Source organism: Malaclemys terrapin, chromosome 5, assembly GCF_027887155.1.
Source record: "Malaclemys terrapin pileata isolate rMalTer1 chromosome 5, rMalTer1.hap1, whole genome shotgun sequence".
Lineage (NCBI taxonomy): Eukaryota > Metazoa > Chordata > Testudines > Emydidae > Malaclemys > Malaclemys terrapin.
In genome coordinates, this window is record NC_071509.1 from 45,025,354 (window position 1) to 45,049,426 (window position 24,073).

At 39.5% G+C, this 24,073-nt stretch overlaps 1 protein-coding gene across 1 annotated transcript; it reads left to right on the plus strand.

Annotated features, from left to right (window-relative positions):
• Positions 1 to 2,156: 2,156 nt before the first annotated feature.
• RHOH (ras homolog family member H) lies at positions 2,157 to 23,845 on the plus strand. The gene is made up of 3 exons (XM_054030261.1): positions 2,157 to 2,245; positions 3,621 to 3,725; positions 19,900 to 23,845. The coding sequence occupies exon 3, from the start codon at positions 20,130 to 20,132 to the stop codon at positions 20,703 to 20,705; it is 576 nt and encodes a 191-aa protein (XP_053886236.1). The 5' UTR covers positions 2,157 to 2,245; positions 3,621 to 3,725; positions 19,900 to 20,129; the 3' UTR covers positions 20,706 to 23,845.
• The last annotated feature ends 228 nt before the right edge of the window (positions 23,846 to 24,073 follow it).

Below are 24,073 nucleotides of genomic sequence, written 5' to 3' on the forward strand. Positions count from 1 at the left end.
TAACCCACTTTGTAGACAAACTGATTCTGATACAAATTGGAATTTTTTGTTTTAGCTCAAATCCCTTCCCAAGCAAAATAAGCTAAACTGAAAAGGCCATATTATACCAGAATAAGGGCTTGTCTGCACTACAGTGGCTGAGCTACAGCCCTTAGCTATGCCATTGCAGTGACATAGTCTAGGTGCTTCCTACAGTGACAGAAGGGATTTTTTCCATCAATATAGGTAATCCACCTCTCCAAGTGGCAGTAGATATGTTGACTGAAGCATTTGTCTATTGACTTAGCTGTGACTACATGTGGAGTTAGATTGGCATAGCTACCACACTCAGGGTTTTTTTCTGTGGCCATGACAGCCTCCTGTGCAGAGATGGGGAAGGGAGGAAAGCAGCGGCCCCACCCTGCAGCCTCCAGGGTAGGGCTTCAGTCCTCCCCTCCCCCACCAGCCTGGCTTCAGCAGTAAGATTCCAGGGGTGGGCTTCAGCCCTCCCCCCCCCGATTCAATCAGAGACGCTGGTGGCAGGCTTCAGCCCCGTCCCCTCCCTGCCCGACTTTAGCCACAGCACTGTGGGGGAGGGCTTCAGCCCCCCATCTCCTGATCCAGCCGGAGGCTCTAGCAGCGGGCTTTACTCTCCGCCCACCCTGGCTTCAGCCAGACGCTCTGGAAGCAGGCTTCAGTTCCCCCCCCACACACACACCTTCAGCCACAGGGTTCTGGCAGTGGGTTTTGGGTTTCAGTCCCTCAGGGTGGCGGGGCTCTGGGCTCCAAACATGGGGCTCCAGCTCACGACTTCAGCCCAGGGTGATTGGGCTTCAGCAGGGCCTGGGGTGTGAGGCCGCGGAAGTGAGCTCAGAGCAATGGGGTGGGGGAGGAAGCAGTGGAATCCAGGGAGTCTGGGGGGACCATGAGGAGTTTTTTGGTTTATCTTATGTTGGAGTGAGCCAGTGGGATCTGTGGGGGGTTAAGGGAGGCAGCAGGAGGGTGGGGGGGACCCGTGGGGGGCCGGGGGAGGCAGCAGGGGCTAGGGGCACCAAAATACAACTGTACATAATTTTTATTATTGACTCTTCACAAAAGCCCCTACATAAAGAAATTACAATGATTTGGACATGTGTATGTGCATATTTATTTGTTTTCCTAAGGTTAATTAAATATTTTAGGAAAACTTATCAGAGCAACCACCAGGAAGAGTTGGTGACCACTTTCTGAGGCCACCAAAATTTGTTGTGAGAACCTGTTTTAGGGTATACCAAAAAACCTTTCCCATGTAGACAAGGCCTGAGTCTTAACGGGGCTTTTCAATCATGTTAAGCTAACTCAACTGAACTAACACAACTGAAAAATGGACCCTTTCAACCTGTCAAGACAGGGCCAAAGGGAAAGAAAGCAGCACATCGCTCAGCTAGACCAATCTCTCTTTTCTTTCCTTTTTGTGATTTAGGTCTTGACTCAGGGTTGCACTGGTTTGTCTAAAGGAGTGTTTTTAAACACAATTTAATTCAATCTGACAAAAACAAGTGTGGAAATTCATCAATCAATGTAGCTTAATTCATTTCCTAACCGAATTAAGGCAAATCCCTATAAACAAGTTTTAAATCAATTTAAGAGTATCCATACTGTTTTGCACCTGTTCAATTTAAAATCGCACTTTTTAGGGCTGGTCCACTCACAGACTGGAACCAAAATGTTCAATGGTGTGAATTAAAATCCATGTAGTTATTTCAACCCAAGTCAGTGAGTAAATAAATTCTTTGTTAAACCGATGGAAGTTTGAATTATAGACCAGACTCGTGGGCAGTTGTTCAACTGCTCTTCCTTTAACTGGTTGCTGGTGAGTGGGCTGTGGTGTCCCCACCTTAGTAGCAGCAGCAACAGAATGGAAACAGCAAGCTGCAGAGAGAAATAAAGAACAGGAGTACTTGTGGCACCTTTTTTGCAGATACAGACTAACACGGCTGCTACCCTGAAACCTGTCACTATGCAAGACAGAGAAATCTTTATGCATCAGGGCCTTGCTGTGCCCCTCCCCCCTCTGAGTAGGTTTTACATGTACGTTCTGGAGTCATCACAGAGAGAATAGGACACACAAACCCACAGCAAAACCCACACAGGCAGAGCTGAGAACTCTTCAGGAAGCTGACTTGAACTAAACCACTCACTTATTTTTCATCACATTACGTCTGTCTCTGCTGCCCCATCACCAGATGAACTAAACTCAGTCTCTTACACCGGGCTTATTTGGAAGGTATGTAATTCTTTTTTCTTCTTTTCCCCTCCTCTCCCCACCCCCTTTTAAGAAAAAAGAAAATTTACTGTTAATCCAGCAAGGAAAATTCCATTGGAAAAACAAAAACCGTAGAGCTCCAGTTTGCTTCTTTATCGTCCACTTGCACTAAGAGTACTTGACTTCCGTAACATTTATTTTCAAGAGCCATGTTCAACATCCTGTGTTTGGTGAATTTTTGCCCCCTCCCCCCCAATGTCTTAATGTAAATATATATATTTTAAATCAAGATTAGTGTTTTTAGCTGTCACCATTGTCTCATCTTACAAAACTTGATTTGAAAACTACAAATACTTTCAAATTTTATACAAAATAGAACATTCCTTATTGTGATATCATATTAAAAGACAACCTAGTCCCCCTTGTTCACGTCCCCTGGAGTTTTTATGATATTTTATGCTTACTTTCTACTTCAGCATAAAAAAAACACACTGCTGCCCCTGGATTTTTTATTGTGTTTTAAGGGGTTTTTTTTTTGGTACTTCAGTCTAACATGACCCATTATAAAGGGAGGACATAAGTGAGGTTGAACATACCAGTAACTTTATATGTTAATTGATGCAGGTAAAAAGATAGAAAACAAACAAATCTAAAAATTCTGGGTCTGATTTTGATCTAATTGACAGTAGTGTAGATCATGAATAACTCTACTGAAGTCAGTGGAGTTATACATGCGTAAACCTGATGCAAATGAAAGGAGGATCCCATCCCTTGTTTGTTAAGTAAACTGTCACTGAGGGGAAAATTTATTGTTTTATTTTCACAATATACATTTAGAATGAGAATTGTTTTGTAATAATTTTTTAGAGGTGAAATGGTAATGTTTTATTAACTGAAGTTAGTATTAAAAGGTTTTTAATTTACTGATTTCTTCAGCTCCATTCCTAGTTTCAGTTGAAGCCTGGTCCAGCTAGGATCCTAATGATTTTTCACCTCTTCATTTTGAGGATGAAGTCCTTAACTTGCCTTCTAAATGGCCACAAACACCATTCTCCTCTTCCTTCTCAATGCTACTTCTCTCTTCTCTAGAAGAAGTACATATTTTCACGACACATGGTCTGGTTACATATGCAGTGGTGTGTATATACATGTAAACCCAGATATACACATGCATTTCAAGCTTCTGTTTTCAGAGGCTGCTCCTCCAAACGTATAAGCTATTTGATAATGGTCACTTTGCCAATGAAAAGATAGCTAACGTAAGAAGTGGATAAGGACAGAGTCTAAGGGTGCTGGATCACATAATATCCATTAGACACAGCCAGATCTAGATTTCCTCTCAGGTACCCGTAAAAATCTGAATGTAATTCTTAATTTTCCTATCCTCCTCTTTCAGTGCTGTTTCCATTAGTACATGGCATAAGAGTGGGGCTGTGACCATCTGGAAGAGGCCGTCTTTAACACAAATTTGTCCTAAGGAAAATATTTTCAGAGTGGAAAGGTAGGATAAAAAAGGCTAGATGATCCTTGCGGGCCTGATCTGCCTGCTTTTTCTGTACCTACTGTAGGCCTGTCTTCTACTGCTATAGAAATAAGGTGGAACTTTGCGTTAGATTGTGTAGTAGTTTACATTTATAAAAAATCTAACAGAATTTTTATACAAATAAATTAATTTAACTTTCGAAGTTACCATAAATGTGAAAGTGATTCAAAATGTGGTTTAATCTCATCCATCAAAGAATGACTTAAATACGTATCACATAATTGAATCCAATTTCATTAAAGAGGCAGGGACTTGGCATATATGTACTGTTTAGATGTTGGGCAGAATTAAAATTATAGGAAGGCTTACATGAGTTTACTTCCTACAGCAAGAAATACCCTTGGAAGGAGGAACTGGCAGAATTTACTTTAGGGTTTTACACTCACTAGAATAGAAGCTCTACAATGGGAAAATTAGACATTTATGTGTTTATATCTTTTATGTCTTTATAAATGACCTCCACCCATTGTCTAAGCCTCTGAGCTCATTAACCATTAAATTGTAGTAGATGAGCCTGAGTTTCTTTTACACTAAGACCAGTTTACACTGTTCTGTTATACCAAGTTGCCTTAAGTTGCCTGTACACTGTACACAGTATAAATGAGAATCAGGCCTCAAACATTTAACTTTTTTCTGCCAATGATTAGCTGCATCAGAGGACATGTCTCACATGTCCATTTGCCAGAGTAAGAGCATAAATTTAAGTCTACGTCCCCAGCCATTACCACTGGACCTGGTCTACATTTAAAAAATTAGATTGACTATGGTTAGATCCATCTAACCCCCAGTGTGGACATGGCTAGGTCAACTGACGAGTTCTTTCATAGGTCTAGCTACCACCTCTCATAGAGATGGTTTAACTACATCAATGGAAAAGCCCCTTCCATCGATGTAGGAAGCATCTACGCTACAGCAGCACCATTGCAGTGTTTGGGTGTGCTGCTATAGCAGCTATAATGTAGACATGACCTTCCCAGAGAAATTCTTAAGGGTCTGACCAAACTTCTCAGGAAAATCGTGAGTAGGGAGATGGGTTTTACACCATGTGCTGAAGTTCAACAAACTCTGGCTCTGTCTGACCAATGTGGGAAGTGAGTTCTAGGGGAAAATACCCTCCAATGAAAATACAGAAGCCCGCAGACACGCAAACCTCAAGAGAGCATCAACTGATCTCAACTATCATAGTGGTGGACAGCAGAGAGTCGATCTCTTGGGTAGATAGGACTAAACCATAGTCCTTTAAAGGCCTAAATGAACATTTTGCATTACACCCAGAAGCAAACCGGAAACCAATAGAACTAGAGATGTAATGAGCTCCCTGTGGCCAATCTTGCAAAGCAAGAGATCTGCTGTATCTGCACTAGTGGAACCTTCTGACTGGTCTTTCCTGGTAGTCCCATGTATAGTGTGCAATATGGTAACCAATCTAAAGGTCACAAAGGCATGTGAGACCAAGACATTAGCCTCTCTCTCACTTCATGGATCTAGAGCCGGTTGTAATTTTTCATTGACAACGTGGTTAGCTGAAAAATGGCCTTTGAAAATGAAATATTTCTTTTGTTGCAAAAAGTTAATTTTTTTTATAGTTAAAAATAATGAAAACATTAAGTAAAAGCTTGTTTAATTTTTTGTTTAACATTAAATTAAAACCTTCAATAACCTTTTCAGTAATGTTTTTCGTTAAAAAGAATTTGTGGAAAAAATGAATGAAAATCATGAACAATTTCTAAAACACTAAAAATGGGTCTGTTTCAAACACTTAAGAATGAAAACAACTTTGACATTTCAGAGTTTTTCACAAAAGTAAGTTTTTAATTTTTTGACTAGCTCCAGCTGGATCTTTTAAAACAGTGGTTTTCAAAAATCAACATGCCATGACCCCATAAAAAAATCAGAAAATAGTTTTGGGACCCTTCTCCCACCTAGTCATAAAGAAAGGGAGAGTGGCTGTTACCTTGTCAAACTCACCATTGAGAACATATTTTAGTTGTGCCAATATCGCTATGTATTGGAAACATACAACAAATTTGAGGCCCATGACTTGCCATCACCCCTTTCACATAAAATTAAACATATTTTCCTATACATTTAGCATAATTTAATTGTGCTTAATTTCTAATGTTCACTGAAAAACCAAAAGACTCCCCAACACACAAATGAGCTCTGATCTGTGTCGAGAGGAGAATAATATGGAGCCAAAGGCTCTGGTTATGCAGCTGCTAAGTATGAACAATGGGAATCACTTGTACAAAGCGGCTGCATAATCAGGTCTAAAATGTATCTCTCACCAGCGAAAGGAAGGGCAACTGAGAGATTCTGCTCTCAGTTATATCAGAATATCCCTATTGATGTTAATGTGACTGCATCAATGGAACTAAGAGCAGAATTTCACCAAAGATTTTATCTGTTTGTATGTGCAAAAGAAAAAAGGGATAAGCAGGGGCATAAATTATCACAGATTAGGTTACCTTTCCTAATTACTTATGTCTTCATATATATAGACAAACATACCTTTTGCACAAGGGACCCTATTTTGCCCTCCAATACTTCTGTCCAACCCCCACAGGAGTCAATGGCAGTTGTAAATTCATATGTGATGTGAATGGAATTGAACTCAAGATACATATTTTTATCCACATGGGTCAGTAGAATAGGCAGATCAAACGTTTAAAAATGTTAAAAACCAAAAATTGATGCTGCTGTTGGTTTTGGGGGTTTCCCAAAGGGGCACCACTGATGACACACCATCTGGGAAAGACCCAACATATATGGGAAGGGAAAGAACACCTTCTCTTCCAGCAGAGGCCAGAATGAATATTGTGGTTAATGGTTATGCACGATACTGTTTTCAGTGCACACATGTTTGCAAGGTTGAAAATTAATCTAAAATAGGTGAAATTCACCCAATTTGAGCTAGTGGTAACATTTGTTGATTTCTTTACGCCTCAAAAGTGATATTGATTTGATTTTCAAGGTTACCCGTGTCTACTTAAAATAAGGCTGATTCGCTTCATGCAACCAGGGCCGTAGATAGTTAAAGATTTTTTTTTTTTGCCTTTCATATCCATGGGCTTTGAAAAGTCCTGAAATCTTTCACTTTAATAGGAAAGGCAAATGTTTTCCCTTCTGATGAAAGTCAGTTTGGGGATAAGCAGAAGTATAGATAAATTGCACTTTGTATTTTTTCCATTTATAATGGTTATGCTTAAAAACTTGTCAAAAACTGGAAAGTTTTAAGTGTGGCCATTATATCAAATTACTTCCAACAGTGTATGGTATACTGAATAATTTATAGAGTCTTCTTTTAACCACATTTGTATTTTTGATTTCCTCTTTTTACAAAGGCGTGTTATAAAATAAATTAAGCAAAAGCTTTTCAAGATGGGACGTTTCATTATTATCAAACTAAAACCAGATTTGAAAATTCACTTATGTTTCAATAAGGCTTTAATACTGAATGTGAGGTTGTTCCAGATGGGCTTGGACCAAACCTCCTGAGTCAAATAAACCAAATTTTGCAAATGTTGGTATAAAAAGTCCAAAATGTGGCATTCCGCCATATTGCCAATAAAAATGTCTCTTTTTCATATAAATGGCTGATTTCGTGCAACATGTGCTAAGACTTTGCCAATAAAGAAAAACTTTAAAAAGTTCCCGACCACCCTCAGAGAACAGAAATACTTTGCCAAAGTGTACCCTGGCATATACTATGTATTATCCATTCACTAGATGAAAAAAGACATTCTAGCTATAAGAATCTAAAGTGAAGTCTGACAAAACTGTACTGGGGGATGAGAAAAGAAGGGGTCTATATAAAGTATCTATTTTTGGTAGTGGAGAGAAGTTGGAAAATCCACTCTTGAGGGTTTTTTCTTCTTCTGAAACTATTCCATATGGTCCAATGCTGCTTGTAATATTACACATTTTATATAAAAGTGATAGGATGTTAAGGTTGCACAGAAATCAGAGAGCGCCAATAAAGCAGGCGTTCTCAGGCCAAATTCTGCAAAGACTTACACCACGGATTGCACAGCATATACATCAATGTAAATCTGACCCTCTATATACAACAGGTGCTACTTCAAAAATAAATTAAATGAATACGAGCATGACAGCTTGTTAAGGCTGGGACACTCCCTTTTTTTTTGGTCATAACTGCAGCCTTGACCCTGAAATAAGATCCATGCTCACAGGCGCCTGCACCCAGCTGGAGAACCATTGACTTCATTGTAACTCCGTGTGAGCAGGAAAGGGGACTTCAGTGCCATTTATACGTAGTTTTGTATTCAATTTCTTTTGTTAAAATAAAGCATTCCTAGGGAAGCTATGAATGTGGGAAAGGAGCCTTTCCAGTGTATTCCATAAATATGCTTTTACACCAATTTTATAACTGCACGGTATAAAGTACATGAAGACTGGATAATGGAATAGACCTTGCAAGGTGGCCACATATAAATTAAATTAAAAAAAAAGTGTAAAACAAATTAAAGGGTTAAATAGGTTAAACCACCAAATGCAGGAATAATTATTATAATCTTCCATCCACAAAGTGCTTTATAAAGTGATTTGTTAACTAGGTACAGACATATTGCCACACAAAAACTGTAATTGATAGGTTCGAAAGGGGGATACCACTTACTGGAGCTAACATCTAACTAAAGATTTTATACCTTCCTACCATACACACAGGACAGAAACTGTGGACATTGGCAATTCTGGAAATATATGGTTAAAGTATGTAGTCAGTTCCTTACTACCCTGACATAATTAATCATTCATCATTCACCACCTCACCAAATTTCTACAGCTCACTCAATTTTACCTTTGCTCCATTAGAAATCAACACATAACTTCAGACATGAAATACAGGAAAATATTTTTTCTCTAACTAATAAATGTTCACCATAATGTAACAATAACACAATATCCTGAATTGTTCACTATGAAATACAACATATGTTATTTGTTACACAAAACAGTTACAAATTCAACATAGAATATCTTGTACACACATCCTCATACTTGGAACAACAGCACCAAATCCCTCCACCACACCTAACACCTCCATGAAACATTCCAATTCTGTGCTTGCATTATTAATTTTCCTCTCCCTAAGCACATCCCCCTGTAATAAAGCACATACAAATATTACATAACATACTGAACACAGAGAGTCTGCTCCTACTCCTGCTGAAGTCAGAAGAAGTAGGGCTGGGCTTTGAGATCCTACCATTTTAAAAACCTATAATGTGCACTTTGTAAGGAACATACACGCCCCTAATTTAGCAACCTACACCTTTGTTCAATTAAACAATGAAACAATAGGGGCAAAGCTAAAGCTTGAGTGGATAAATGAAAGTGGTTGCAGTACGAGTGGATGGCCAGTTATTACTACCCAGCGGGGGGGAATTGGCTGGACAGCTTACAGATGCATTTCCAGACTTTTTAACATTTGGAGGTTTTTATATGTATATGACAGGGAGGTATACAAATCTATATTTTGGTGTTAATTGTAGTATTATAATTTATTATTTTTATTATAGTAGTGTCTAAGCCTTCCCCAACCCTCCCAGTCAAGGACAAAGGCCCCATTTTGATAGTTACTGTATTAACAAGTAACAAGAAGACAGTCCCTCCACAAGGGCCTGATCAAAGCTCACTGAAATCAATGGAAAGACTCCCATGGACTCGAATGAGCTTTGGACAATATACAAAGACACTAACATCCTTTTAACCTCAACTATCTTTAACTAAAGATTTTTTGTGTGAGGATTTCCAGATTTTTAAGTTTTTGTATTTTGTTTTAGATTATATAGTTATAGGATTTAAATATAAATGCATGCATAGACACATACAATAGAGGATAGAAAAATTGTAATTATTTGAATATAAATATTAGTATGTACACATAGAATAGAAATGTAATTACATGTAAGTGACTGTGTAATTTATGTATGTCCATTTGTCTCCATTCATTTGCGTATATAAAAATCTATTATCTCCTCATCAATATATATATATATTTGCATGTGTATGAGTGTATTTCTATATAGGTGTGTGTATGTGTGTTTTAGTAAACATGACTGTATAGATTCATAATTGAATTGTTCATGTTTTTTAAATATATGCTGATTGATTTGTGCATATAGCTATATACCTACCCAGGTAAGGTTGGCATATAGTGCCATATTCTGAATAAAGTTATATATTAATTTTATACACAGATTTGTATCCATTGTGTGTGCATGAGGGATGGACACTCTATGTACATTGTACTTCCTAATGGGTGTTAATCACTCTTTAGATATCCAATAAATGATTAAAAATTCAAACAAAAACAGTGAAAGACACCAGACTTTGTGATAAGTCCTATCTGTAGCGAAATCAATACCTGAAATTCAGTAAAACAAAAAACGATAGAAGGATTTTAAAGAGTTAAACTGTAAAAATGTTTTTACCAAATAGTATATAAATATTTACATAATATATATGTTACCATAGATATGTCTTTTCTGATTTACCTCCTACTTTAAGAAAAAAGTTCTGTGTTTAAAGTAGGATGTGTAATCTTGAGAAATTTGAAGTGGTTTGGGGCCCAGTGCTGCAAACCCTTATACATGTGAATAACTTCACACACAAACAGTGCAATTGAAGTCAGTGAGACTATTTGCATGCTTAAATGGTTACAAGATCGGACCTTTGGTTTGGTTATACTGAAGTTAGGCATGGCCTTAGGACTGGAACCTAGGTAATTATTAATTATGGAAAGATGTCTCTTCATAATATGTACATGTAATAGGAATATAATATGAGTGTGTTTATATAAGTTTAAGTATGTTGTGTGTGTGTGTGCACGCATATCTATACCTAGATGCACACACAGAAGTAGCTGTATTTCATTGGTGGATACACATACACTAATGGGGGCCATTAAGTATCTTAGATAGATAAATATGGGTGTATGTGTGTAGAATACCACCTCCCAATATGTATATGCATATCCACCACTGAAATGTAGCCACATCTGATGTAAAAATTTTGAATTATTTAACAGCATAGAACAAAAAGGTGTTAAGCTGAGGATGGGAAACAAAGGCTATTTTATCCAATATACAGTGTACCAGAACAATTTTACATGGCACAACGGATGAAGTTCACCCCTATTCAGGTAACCAGTAAAAGGCCTGAGTACTTGCCACAAGTACTCCTGTTCTTTTTGCTGATACAGACTAACACGGCTGCTACTCTGAAACCAGTAAAAGGCCTGTGCATCGCTCTCTTAGGGCGTGACCTGATGTTCCCTTTCCATTGACTTCAAAGGATATTGGATCAGAGACTTGTACTGTCCCCCCATAAAGGGTGAATTTCACCTCCAGGAATTAACTTCATATGAATTTGGGGAGTACACAGGGGTTAGTGTTGAAAATCAGTCATTTGCCGTTGTGTCTTGGGCACCCAGATAGTGAGTTATCTGACATTTCGTACTATACTCCGTACCTAACCATGATGAGAATCCACCTGATCCATGTCTTGATTATCAGAGGTACTCAGTACTCATAGTTCTCATTGACTTCACTTCAGGAACCCTAAATATCAGTCCTTTACTCAGACTTTTTTGACCTTTTAAGGTTGTTCTAATTCATGGGTGTGCATGTTGAATTTTCATAATGTGGTTGTATCAGAAGTGTGATCAGACACAAATAATCACAGTATGGGGCTTCATCTCTTATTTTTACTCGTTAATACTGCTGGGCCATATCATGCTACCCACTTTGAAGTAGAAATCCCCATTCTCAGCAATGCGGATTTCAATCTCAAAACTGAGGGCATGAGGTAGCCTATTTAATAATAACATAGTTACAAATGTCTGAAAATTTGGCCTTTATCCCTTGCTTTTAGTTTCAAGCTTTACACCTTCTGAAAAAGCATTATAGGAGTTCAAAATGTTCATGCTTTGTCTCATCTCAGACGTGAATATTTTTAGGGAAGTTTAACTCCAAGATGTTTGGCTGTTTTTGAGTTGCATGAAGGTGATAAAAAGACAGCCTTCTATTTTTTTTAAAAAGAAACAAGTCTTTATCTTCCAGTTTTCTTAGTTAGAAAACTGAAAATCTTTGTTAAATTTCACAGGTTTGAATTGGGACTGGTGTCTTTGTCTTGTTTGCAGAAATTTATTTTTGAGACAACATTCTCAAGGTTTGAAAGTAAAGATTTAGCATGTGTGGTTTGTTATCCTAACTTCAGAAAGACATGGAAGGTGTATTTTCCCATGTATTTATTTAAATGTATAGTAACCATATAAAGAGTGCTCATCACAACCTCTGAGCACTTTTACAAATTCTTAAAACTACAATTTATCATAAACTAGCAATTGATCATAATTCTGGCAATTATGCACTAACAACACTATACCAGCAGAAATATGACAGACATTTAAAAAACCTTACCAATGAAATTACTATAGTCTGCCAACCTCACCCTTCTCCCTGCTCCTGCTCAGACAGGAAGAAAGAGGGACCTTGTAGTCTGCCCTGCAAATTAACAAATTGAACAAAGGCTGTTATGGACCAAGAGAGAGAAGAGAGTTGCAAAGGTGCGGGAGCCTAATGGAAAACCCTCAGGCAGTATCCCCTTCACCCCCACCTTCTCTTTCGTACCAGTGGTGCCATAGCTCAAATGCTCCCACAGACTGCAACTGTGGTGCTGTTTTATGAGGAGAGAGGTTGTCTTATGTCTACACTACTGCTGGAAGATGTAGTCCCCAGCGTAGGTAAACAGACTCACACTAGCTCAGCTCAAAGTAGCACCTAAAATAGCAGAGTGGACATTGCGGCACTGGCAGCATCTTCAGCTAGCCACCTGAGCTTGGACTCAGGAAGTTGGGTGGGCTTGGACTGGGGTGACTAGCTAAGCTACCACCCGTGCTGGAGAGTTCACACTGCTATTTTTAGGTGATAGCTCAAGCTGAGTCTGTTTACCTGTGCTGGAAATTATGCTTGCCAGATGCAGTGTAGACATACCCATAGATAGGTAGGTCATTCAGGGTTTTACAGGTCAAAAGCAACATCTTAAAATCAAACTACAAACTAATAGACCGTTAGTGCAGATAATAGAGCATTGGTTTAACACAGTTATACCCAGACCTCAGTAGTTCAGGAGTCAAATTAGTGATCAACAATAGTGATGAAATTAGTGATCAAGATTACCCAAAAGAGCCATATTAGTGAATGTATTGTTTCATTTACTATAATACTGTATATTCATATTTAAGCAGTATGACTGGGGAAATATTTAGATTTTATATATATATATATATATATATATATATATATATATATATATATATATATATATATATATATATATATATATATATATCAGCAAAATGACTGACCAAGTATTATTATTTTATCAACTACAATTGGTTACTAACATAGTAAAAGCATCCTGATTGGTTAATAACTTAGATTGGTTAATAATTAAATCACACAGTGGTTTAATATCATGCGCTGCAAAGAGCCGCAGGAGGCACATTAAAGAGCCACTTGCGGTTCATGAACCTCAGTCTGGGTATCACTAGTTTAACATTTTCATGAAAAGAAACCCTCCCTAGCAAGTGGGGTCCTGGATTCTGCATCAGTTGCAGTTTCCAGATGGATTTAATATGTACCCCATACATTGCAATATTCTAACATTGGGGTGACAGAAGCATAGATGGCAGTTGCAAGGTCTGTATCTGAAAGAAACAGGCACTACCTTAGGGCCCTGTGGAGATGAAAACAAACTGATCCAAACTGTAGCAGCTACTTGACCTTCTAATACCAGCTGGGAGTCTAACCAGATCCCCAGACTGTGAACCTGATCTACAAATGGCAGACCCACATTCTCAATCGAAGGGGACAGTTTTATTCCTGACATATCTTCTGGTTGCTTCCCCCAACCAATCAGCCAGCTAGCCCTCATCCATTTCCCAGTCTCCTCCAGACACTGAGTACTGCAAACCACCGTTTTGGCTGTATCAGTTGAGATGGAGATATATAGCTGTATGTGATAAGCAGACATTTCCACTGCTATGCTATTTCCTCACTAGCCCTCTTAAGAGCCTCATATATGTGTAAAACAAGAGCGGTTACAGATATAGTTATACATATGGCGTACAATTTGAATGTACAACAATTATAATACACATATGAGAGAAAATAGGACAGGAGAAGACATAGAGACCATATTTTGGCCCATTATCTTCTCTCTGTGGTGGAACACCCACTGATGTCAATGGGAGTTACGTGCATGGGCAAAAGGATAGGGCATGGATTGAAATATTATGCAACAAATTTAAATCGTGTATTGCATTTGGAAGTCTTTTTCAGCATGGGCACTTCTCAACATCCTTTCCCTGCAACAACTCTCCTTAACAGTTGTCTATGCAGTGTTAAAGCCCATGATATAACCATTTCAGATACTGGTAGTTATGGGAATGACAGTAAATTCCAATTGCAGGAGTAGTCGCAGGATAATGATGATAATACTTAGCATATGCATTGTATTTAATCTTCAAAACACTTTGGCTGGCCAACCACACTAGCATGTGTTAAAGGCCTTGTCTATACTATTTTTTGTACACATGTTAACTAACCAAATCCTAGTTTAGAGAAGGCCGGAATCATTTTCAAAGTACCCAGAAGGCATTCTGTGCCAAAATATGAAAAATTCTGCACCAAAAAATTAAAAATTCTGTGCACAGTATTTTAAAATTCTGCACATTTTATTTGTCAAATAAAGGTGGAGGCTCCAGCATGGCACTGGGGCACACAGGCCACTGGCTGCACAAAAGTGGGAGATCACTGTGCAGCTCCCCCACCGGGAAACGGACTCAGTGGTGAGGCTGCACCGAACCCTGACACAGCACAAGGACCTGACACAGTGTGGGGAAGTGAGACTCAGTGGGAGGGTCTGGGTATGAGGGGGTCTGGATGCACGGTGGATGGGGGAGCACTCCCTGTACAGGGATCCCTCCCACTGCAGCTGAGGAGCGATGGGTGCAGGAAGCAGGGAGAGGGGGGATTTGCAGAGCTTCCTGCAGTTGGGGAAGAAATATGGGTGTGGGTCTGACCCGGCCCTGGATGCCGTGCAAGGGAAGAGGAAATCCTGTCCTCCCCAGCCTAGCCAGGACTAGCGGCTGAGCCTGCTACAGGATAGGAGCCACCAGATGGGTCTTTCCCAGTCCTGCCTCCTGCCTCACAGTGATTTACCTCTCTGCCGGCTGCCCTGGGCACCTGAAACATACTGGTGGAGAGGGTCACATGACCACTCTTGTGGCTTCCCTTTGCTTCCCTGTCAAAAAGTCATTTTTCTGTGGGGAAGCAAAGAAATCCGCAGGGGACATAAATTCTGCATATTTGCAGTGGTGCAAAATTCCCCCCAGGAGTATCAAAGATAGGATTAGAATGTAGGAGTTCCTGATGCCTCTTTCTGAGCTCAGGGATGTGTTTTCATGTAGATGTTTGACCACACTTGGTGACAGTCTATGCTTTAAACTAGAAGCCAGCATTTTTTCTAGCGAAATTGAAAAACAGTCTCATTTAATTCAGCAGATAATAAACCTGCCTCATTAAGCTATAAATGTTCCTGAATCAATTTGTGGCTGGAATTGTTTCCTCACAAGTAAAGCTAGTTCTTCATGTGATATATACCACTCAGGCTCTGATCCTGCAATGAGCTATGTCATCAGGCCACTGCTCCCATGTGGAGCCCACTGCAGGATCGGGGCCCTGGTTACTTTCCTGTACTACTCACAAACCACATCAGGCTTTGCAGTGTTTAAGTATTTTTCCAAGAAGTCACTTATGCATTAGTCTTTCTTCTTATTTTTTTTTTGTAACCGTTACAGATTATAAACTGTTCAGTATATGTGGTAAAATTAATCATTAGAGGGCCCGATTCTCCAACCACACAAACGAATCTTGTGTCTTTACTTGCATCAAGTACTGACTACTGATGTGATCAAAGGTACTCAAATGCATGTGTATAGGATGAGGCCCAGGGCAACTGCTGTTCCTACACAAGGGTGGTGAGTCTTAGATACCATCAATCAGATACGGCTTGATTTTGTCAAATGGCCTCAGTCTCCCATTGAGTGTGAGGGAGGCACAGTGTGCCAGCGGGAGCTCTAGGATGCATTGTGCATGGAGCAAGCAGACTCTGGAACTCCTGGGAGCATGGATACTGCACTATTCTGGGAGAAGGAGCAGCATCTGCTCCTCTCTGTGCCCAGCTAGCTCCACTGCTCCGTATGCAGAAGTGTAAGGCTGTGGCTTTACTCTCCTTAGTGTTGCCAGAGTTTACATACAATCCTGGAAGTCTCTGAGCTCAGAGACTCCCATGTGATTAACCTTCTCATGGGTGGTGAATGGAAGGAGGGGTTTCTTTTGCCTTCTCCCTACAATGTGCACGCATGCAGGTACTGGACACTATTTGGCCTTTAGTTCAGTAGATGACATGATTCAGTTGTGGTATCAGTGATTGAGATGGGGCGGGGGGAGAGACAGGAGGAAGCAAAATCCTGGCCCCATTGAAATTAATGGGAATTTTGCAATCAACTTCATTGGATCCAAGATTCTGTAGGTTTCCATTATATCCTATTGCAATCCATCCTTGCTTGCTTGTTTTTTTAATATTTCTTTAATTTAGAGTTTTTCCCCAATATTTTACCTTTGGGGGTTGGGGAGGGGGGAATTTTTCAAAAGCACAAAGTGCATTTAGGCACCCAGCTCCTCTTGAAAGGCAATGCAAAGGGAGTACCTATCTCCTATTTGGGCCTTGGGAAATCTCCCTACTGATATTTTAAATTTTTACTCACTTTCTGTCTTTTTCTTTAAAATTATATGCAAAACATCTACGTCTGCATTAAGGTTGATCACACAGAAGTTAGGAAATTCAGATTTAAATTTCCCTTAGCAACTTTTACTCTTCCCCGTCAGCAGGCATTTCTAATAGGGTCTTTTATTTGGTGATCACACAGAACTGGGCAATGTGATATATTATTTGGCACGTTCTATAATACAATGCAGTGGAAAAGAACTGTAATATTTTTTTCTAGCCTTGCAGGTGCTTATGCAGTGTGTTGTGTTGCCACTTTTGCTTTTAAACCAAGGTTTAGTACTGTCCCTCCAACAGGACTTTTTAAAGGACATCAAGTATGTATTCTTCATTTAGGTTTAAACTGACTTGTATAGCTTTAGCTTTACTTGTGCAGTGTTTTCTTTACTGCTTACATTGAATTTTAATACTCTGTTTACAGTAAGACTTTGTTGGTGAGATGAACTATGCATGCTTCATGTATGCTTAAATTGCATCTTTTCTTGTAAACTTTCATGGATGTAGGTGGAATTTTGCAATACTGCACATATGTTGTGTGATCATGTCATTTAAGACGCTACTGTTTTGCACAGATAGTTGGCAATTACAGTGAAAGTTGTTTGAGAATTTTACATCTGACATTTTTGGCTTTTGTGTAATTAAAATCCCAAATCTAATATGCATTTATTTAGTGCGTATAACATATGGTAGAATGAAAACTGCAGCTGATAGCAAAAATAAAGCCAGATCTAGATCAGAGTAGAGGTCCGTCGGCCCTTGGACACACCCACTCAAGAGGAATCAGAAAATGGCCCTTACTGGGTTCCTTTTAGTTTCATTTATCTATGGATTGTAGTTTGACCCCCTTTACTTTAAAAACAGCCATATGCTTTTGTGACAGGACTTGTCAGTACTGGTAAGTATGTGTCAGTACTAGTCAGTGTGTATCAGTACTAGTACCTGTAATAGCAGGCTCATTAGTCTGTTTTTACTATATTAGCAATCATTCTATTTTATTTTCAAAATATCCAAAGCAACAGAATCAGATTAAGGGCAAATTGTATGCCACTGCTATGTGTCTGTCGGTCTCATTTTTTAGTTTAGAGAAAACCAAAAAGCATCTTGAATTGCTAACTTCTAATTTTTCCCTCTCAAATACATTAAAAATAACCAGAGTAATAGGAGTGAAAATGAATTAAAGAAATTTGTGCTGTGGAGAGTAGTTCTTTTATGCTGAATTTTAATAGGGGAGCAAATGGTTATGTCTGAGTTATAAGCCATTGGAATACAGGGATTTATCATGGTAACACTGATACAATTTTCAAGTATAGCAGCACTCCAATAAACATGCTTAAATAATTGAACAGCACATCCAGTGTGTGCTTTTCAAGTATTATATTTATATTTTTTAAAAATCTAGTTTGATTTACTTGGAATTCTCTTCTCTGAGTGAAATCTATTCCATGAGGGGGTTAAACTTTTACAGGTTACTACTCATAGTTTTAAAAGCAAATTATACACCAGACACTCTGTGGCATCAAACAAACGTGAGACGATTTCTTCATTCATGCTCTTGTTCATTTCCTGACACACAGAAGGGCACCTGGGTGTGATTCAGTCTTTATCTGAATTCTCAGAATCCATCATGTAAGGGTTGGAAATGGACATTGTGTTTGCAAACCAGGAAATACCGGCTGTGGCAATGACTCTCTTCTAAATACCAGTAATAAGAAATCAGTATGAAAATTGAGGGTTTGAAGCAGCATTTATAAAATAAAATACTCCCTTGAGTACAAGTCAGATTGCTTGTATGTTTACCTTCTTTTGGTTGGCTCATGTGGCAGAAGACATGCCCATGCTTTAGGCAATCCCACGGGAGGTTGGACACTGCCTGATTATAAAATAGAAGCAGTGAATTGCACTGTCAATGCTAGTTAAATACATTGCAAGTCCAACTGATGCTTTGTTTTTTTTTTCTTTGTGAAATCAATTGAAGCACTAAATATACTAGAAATGTATAGCTAGGAAAGCAGAATGCTGGGATAGTTGAAACTAGAGTTGGCTATTGTAAACTACAGAGCACTCTTCTGCACTTTACGGTGAGGTGATAATTTTTGTCTGTACAAATAAACTCCAGAACTGTCTCCCCTCTTAACAAAAGAAGGGGATGGAATGGAAATCAATTATTTAAGTGAAAAATACACATTAACAATTAAACTCCTATTTTAAAGCTACTATTATTATTCAGAACCTCTAAGACTAGAAAGAGAAGAAGGGAAAGTTATTTTTCTTTAGTTTTTCAGTTACTGAATTTGACAACATTTAGTGTATAGTCAGTTTAACTGTTTCCCCTGTACAATCAGACAGTTAGTTTCCCCCTGTTGTTTGTGTGAATCTTTGCAGAGCAATTGGGGAAGAGAGAAACATTTACAAAAATAGGAAAATGTGATTGTAAAACCTTAAATACTGGCAAGGGTCTCAAGAGCAGGTGTAACGCTTGAAACTACTTTAACTCAGTTTTAAAACTATCTAAATTTTGAATTGATTTCATACCGTTAACAAAATATAACCATTGGGAAGGGGAATATATTTATTTGGTTTGCTTTTCTGGCCTGTTTTTTTAAAGAGATTTGCAACAAAGAGATTTTAAGCATTTCCCCTCCCCCTCCCCCAGTAGCTACTGCAGCATTTGTAAAACTAAAAGGGTTCCCGTCACACAAGATTTATATCTAAAGACTTTCCCCCCGCTTCATTGTTATCTGAGAGGTTGCATGTTGTCTTTGATTGTTGAATTACTTAAATAATCAAATAAATTAGTGTGTACTTTTTTTCGTGTACTGCATTTGAAGAGCATGGCTGGAGAGGGTGCGTAAATTTTCAAAAGTGCCTAAAAAGCCTAACTCGCATGTTCAAAGTATCGTGACTTAGATGCTTAGGAGCCTTAGTCTCATTGAAAGTCAGTGGGACTTAGGTTCCTAAATTACTTAGGCATTTTTTAAAATCTTACCCCGTTTGCTGAGTGAGAAACCTGAGTGGTATCTAATATAACAAATGGTTGGACTAGAGAAAGATGATTATTGCCCTAGAAAGATATTTTTTTACATTAATTGGTGCTACCTGTGTGGCTTGAGGGAATGATATTAATACTTGCATTAGAACAGTATTTGTAATTGCCCAAATTGATGTCCAGAGAAATTTACAATAAATGATGCATTTTCACTGGATTATAACAAAGATGGTATATAAATGTTACATTTTATTTTTTCTCTTTCAGGAAGCTTGTTTTACTCACTGAAGCATTCACTGATAGCATCACACAGTTGTGTGGGAGAGAAGGGGGTTTTGTACTGAAGTGAAACTCTCGGGTCTTGAGAAGTTAAAGAATCTGGATGAATTCCTACTGAATGGAGAGTATTTCAAAAGGTCCCTGAGAACTGTCTTTCTCTCTACGGCTCCTGCTCTTGCTGAGTTGAAACATTGCGTTTTGAGGTGGAATTTGAGAAAATGCTGGATTCAATCAAGTGCGTGCTGGTGGGAGATACCGCTGTGGGGAAAACATCACTCTTGGTACGTTTCACCTCTGAGACTTTTCCCGATACCTACAAGCCCACAGTGTATGAAAACACAGGGGTGGATGTCTTCATGGATGGTGTCCAGATTAGCCTAGGCCTTTGGGACACAGCAGGCAGTGATGCCTTCAAAGGCATCCGCCCCATCTCATACCAACAGGCTGACGTGGTGTTAATGTGCTACTCAGTGGCCAACCACAACTCCTTTTTAAACCTGAGGAATAAATGGATTGGTGAGATCAGAAGCCATTTGCCTCGAATCCCCATTTTAGTGGTGGCCACTCAAACTGACCAGCGGGAAACAGGACCCCATCACTTGTCCTGCATCAGCTCAGTTGATGGGAAGCGGTTGGCCCGGGAGGTCCGAGCTAAAGGCTACTTGGAGTGCTCTGCTCTCAGCAACAGGGGAGTGCAGCAGGTATTTGAGTATGCAGTCCGGACTGCAGTCAATCAAGCCCGAAAACAGAAGAGAAGGAAACTCTTCTCCGTTAACGAGTGCAGGATCTTTTGAAGTCCCTTTATTACTCTATTAGCCGCATTACTTCTTCCCTTGCACAGAAGTACATCAGCATAGAAAATGGAAGGTGAGCCAAGGAAGAACCTCTGGTAGGATCACCATGCTAGTGTTCCTGGTGGGCCAGATGTACTTGCTACCTGACTTGGCTTTTCCCTTTCCATGAATAATGCCTTTGAACATGAAAAGTGCAGCTAACTCTCCTTTCTCCACAAAACTGTAAACGAGCTAATTTACTCTAGGCTGCCTGGTCACAGAGGACTGGAGTGAGCCTGAACTGGAGACTTATGGATAATATCTATGTTCTTTAATTTTTCATTTCTATTGTTGGTTTATTTGTCCGCACTTATTTAATGATAGAAGGCCTCTGCTTTGCCTGAAATCCCTGCTGATATAACTTCCCATGCTGAGTTTTTGACTCTAAGAACTTTGTATATATAATCTGATCATTGTATATTTAATTTAAAAAGACAGTTGTACATTTTGTTTTAAACTCCTCTAATATAGTTTGTTTTCTCTAGCTAACCACAAATGCAAACTGTCATAGCTGTGAAATAGTCTCCTAGGACCAAACTCTTGCAGTTCTTATTGAGGTAAAGCCCCCAATAGAGTATGTTAGCAATGGGGGTGAGGGCTGGAATACTGGGGATCATTAATGGAACAGAATCTTTCACCTTTGCTGGTTCAAATCCAGCTTACCCAGTCTGGACCAAAAATTATTGATAGTTGATCTGTGTCTTACATAATATTTATTTTATGGCCTCAGCCCAGTTCCCAGCAGACTGATGACTAAATCAGAAAACCTGCCATACTTGGCATTCGGTGACTCAGCAAAGAGGCCAAAGACTGAATGGGCCAGAGGAGACTGACATGCTCCCTCATCCCTAGAGGTGCTGGCCCCCAGATAGAACTTTTAGGCTCCCGGATGGGACAGTGCAGGGAGGCTCACACTGTCATGCAATGTGCTGCCCCTGTTCTGTTGGCAGAAGATTTCAGTCTCCAGGGATGCCAGACATTTTTCATGAGCACTAAAATTCTTTCTCACATTTTTTTTTAATGAACATTTTTCTGAACAGAGGTTTTGTTGAAACCAATAATCTAACATATTAAGGGCAATCAAATACATGATGACATTGAATTGATATAAATTGAATCAGCAACAAACAATCTCTGGAACTGGGTGCCAAGCATAATTACTTTGGATTTTTGCAAGATATAATTCAATATCCTTTACTTACCGGAGGAGACTAACAATATTTAGGGTCAAATCCTTGGAGCTAGATTATTCCCCTGCACAGAAAACCTGCATATGGGTTTGCGTGGGATAAATCTATTGGGGGTGAGGGTGGGCTTTGCCCCCCTTTCAGGATGGCAGTAGTTCAACACACACAACCTGTGGATTCTCTAAGATATGCACTGGTCTCACTGGGAATCAGGGCCTTTTGTGCCACCACACCCTTGCAACTCTTGCCCCATACGGGGGTGCTGGAACAATTTGTATAGTGGGGGTGCTGAGAGCCATTGAACCAAACTGTAAACCCTGTATATAGTGGAAACCACTTCAAGCCAGGGGGTGCAGCAGCACCCCCAACAGCCCTAGTTCCAGCACCTCTGGCCTCATGCTCAGGGCTTTCCCTGCCCACAACAGCCTTCCAGGGCGTTCCACAGGGCAGTAGGGCACTGCACAAAAGTTAACACAACCTTAGGTTGTGGGGGCTTTACAAAGGATGCCCTGTGGTTGCCAGGATAGATGTGTGGGGGGAGATAGATTAGTCACGTATGCAGTGCACCCAGCCCTCTCCTTTCCACCTCTAGCTCAACCCGTCCCTTTCTTCTCTCTGTAGGGTCTGGGGAGATGGTGCCATGGACGGCAACACTTCCCCCTTCTATATGAGTAATGATCCTCTTTACACATGGATCCTGGGAGAAAGATCTGTCCCTGTTCTCTCTGAGTCCTTATATGGGCAAACTCCTGCTAGCATTTGGATGGGAGTGTGGGTGTAATAACTTGTCTGATTCAAAACTGAGTAAGAACCTCAGGACTTTGACTTAATGTTTTTAGACACCTCCAGTGCTGGGTGGGTCTGTCTTCCTTAGCAAGCAAATCATAGTTCAAATATAGCTATGGTTCCCACCTGGGGAATGAACTGGGCATTCTCAGGGTGCTGCTCCCATGCTGGGAGGCTATCAGAGTTTCTTTAAAGAGAACTTAGCAAATTAAGTCCTGCTCTTCCCAGCAATTGCAGACATGAACTCGCACGAGACAAAATTATGATGGTTATTATTTATATGGTGCTCAGAAGCAGGCTAGGTGCCCTCTAGAACAATTTAAGACATGACTCAGTGAGTGTGAGTAGCAAACCATAGAGCGGGAATTGAGGGTTGAAAGAGGAAGGGTTCCATAATGAGAGCCCATGGTTACTTCGTTTTGGTATCAGCCAATTGCTTGTATATTACCTACCTCTTGGAATTGGAGCTAAGTAGGAGCAATGGGCAGAGTCATACACTGTGGTTTAAACACTGAGTTCAGTGGGACTATTCCTATGAATGAAATTACTAATGTGAGCAAATGTTTCCAGGGTATTGCAAGTGGGCACAAAACACTTGAAGTGTTTATTACACCATTGAGTCCCAGGCTGGTAAACATTTACTTCTACTTTAAACTTTCCAGTGTTATCTTAAGGAGACCCTTTCATTACAAACAAGTACTGGGTTAATACGGGTCATTTATACTTGTTTTAAATCCTTTCAAACTCCTGCACCCAGGATCACAGCAGAGGGGCTCCAGTCATTTCTCAGCTTATCTGTATTCCTCTCTTAAGTTCCGCCACCTCTGTCTGCAAAATTTTAGGCACAGAATGCAAGCCCATTGCCCACAGAAACACTAAAAACTAGCCTATTAGTAAATGAATTTGAACTCAGTGGGACTCCTCACATGACTAACATCATTCAGATGCACAGATGTTTGCAGGATGAGGTCCTCGATGAAAACGCTTTAGCCTTGGCAACCACCATGGTTTTTTTTTACTTATCTAATCTTATATTCCTTCATTACTGAAAACTGTGTTTTCTGTAAGCCTAACTAAAGATTAACGATTGTTAATGTCATGAACATTAAAAAATGGGTGCAAAAAGTATGAGTCATGGTAAATCTTCTCACTTTGTTTGTTTATTTATAGACATTTCTATGGTGCTTATTACCAGAGTAACTGATTTCTAACTTGACTTAGCCAATCATCTTTTTCTGGATATATTTTTTTAAAAAGGCTCTAACAAATTATCTTCTCTTCTTGGGTTCAGTTTGATTAAAAGTGCTGCTTTTATGTACTGTATTGCAGAATAGTAAGTGTTATGCCAAGACCTCT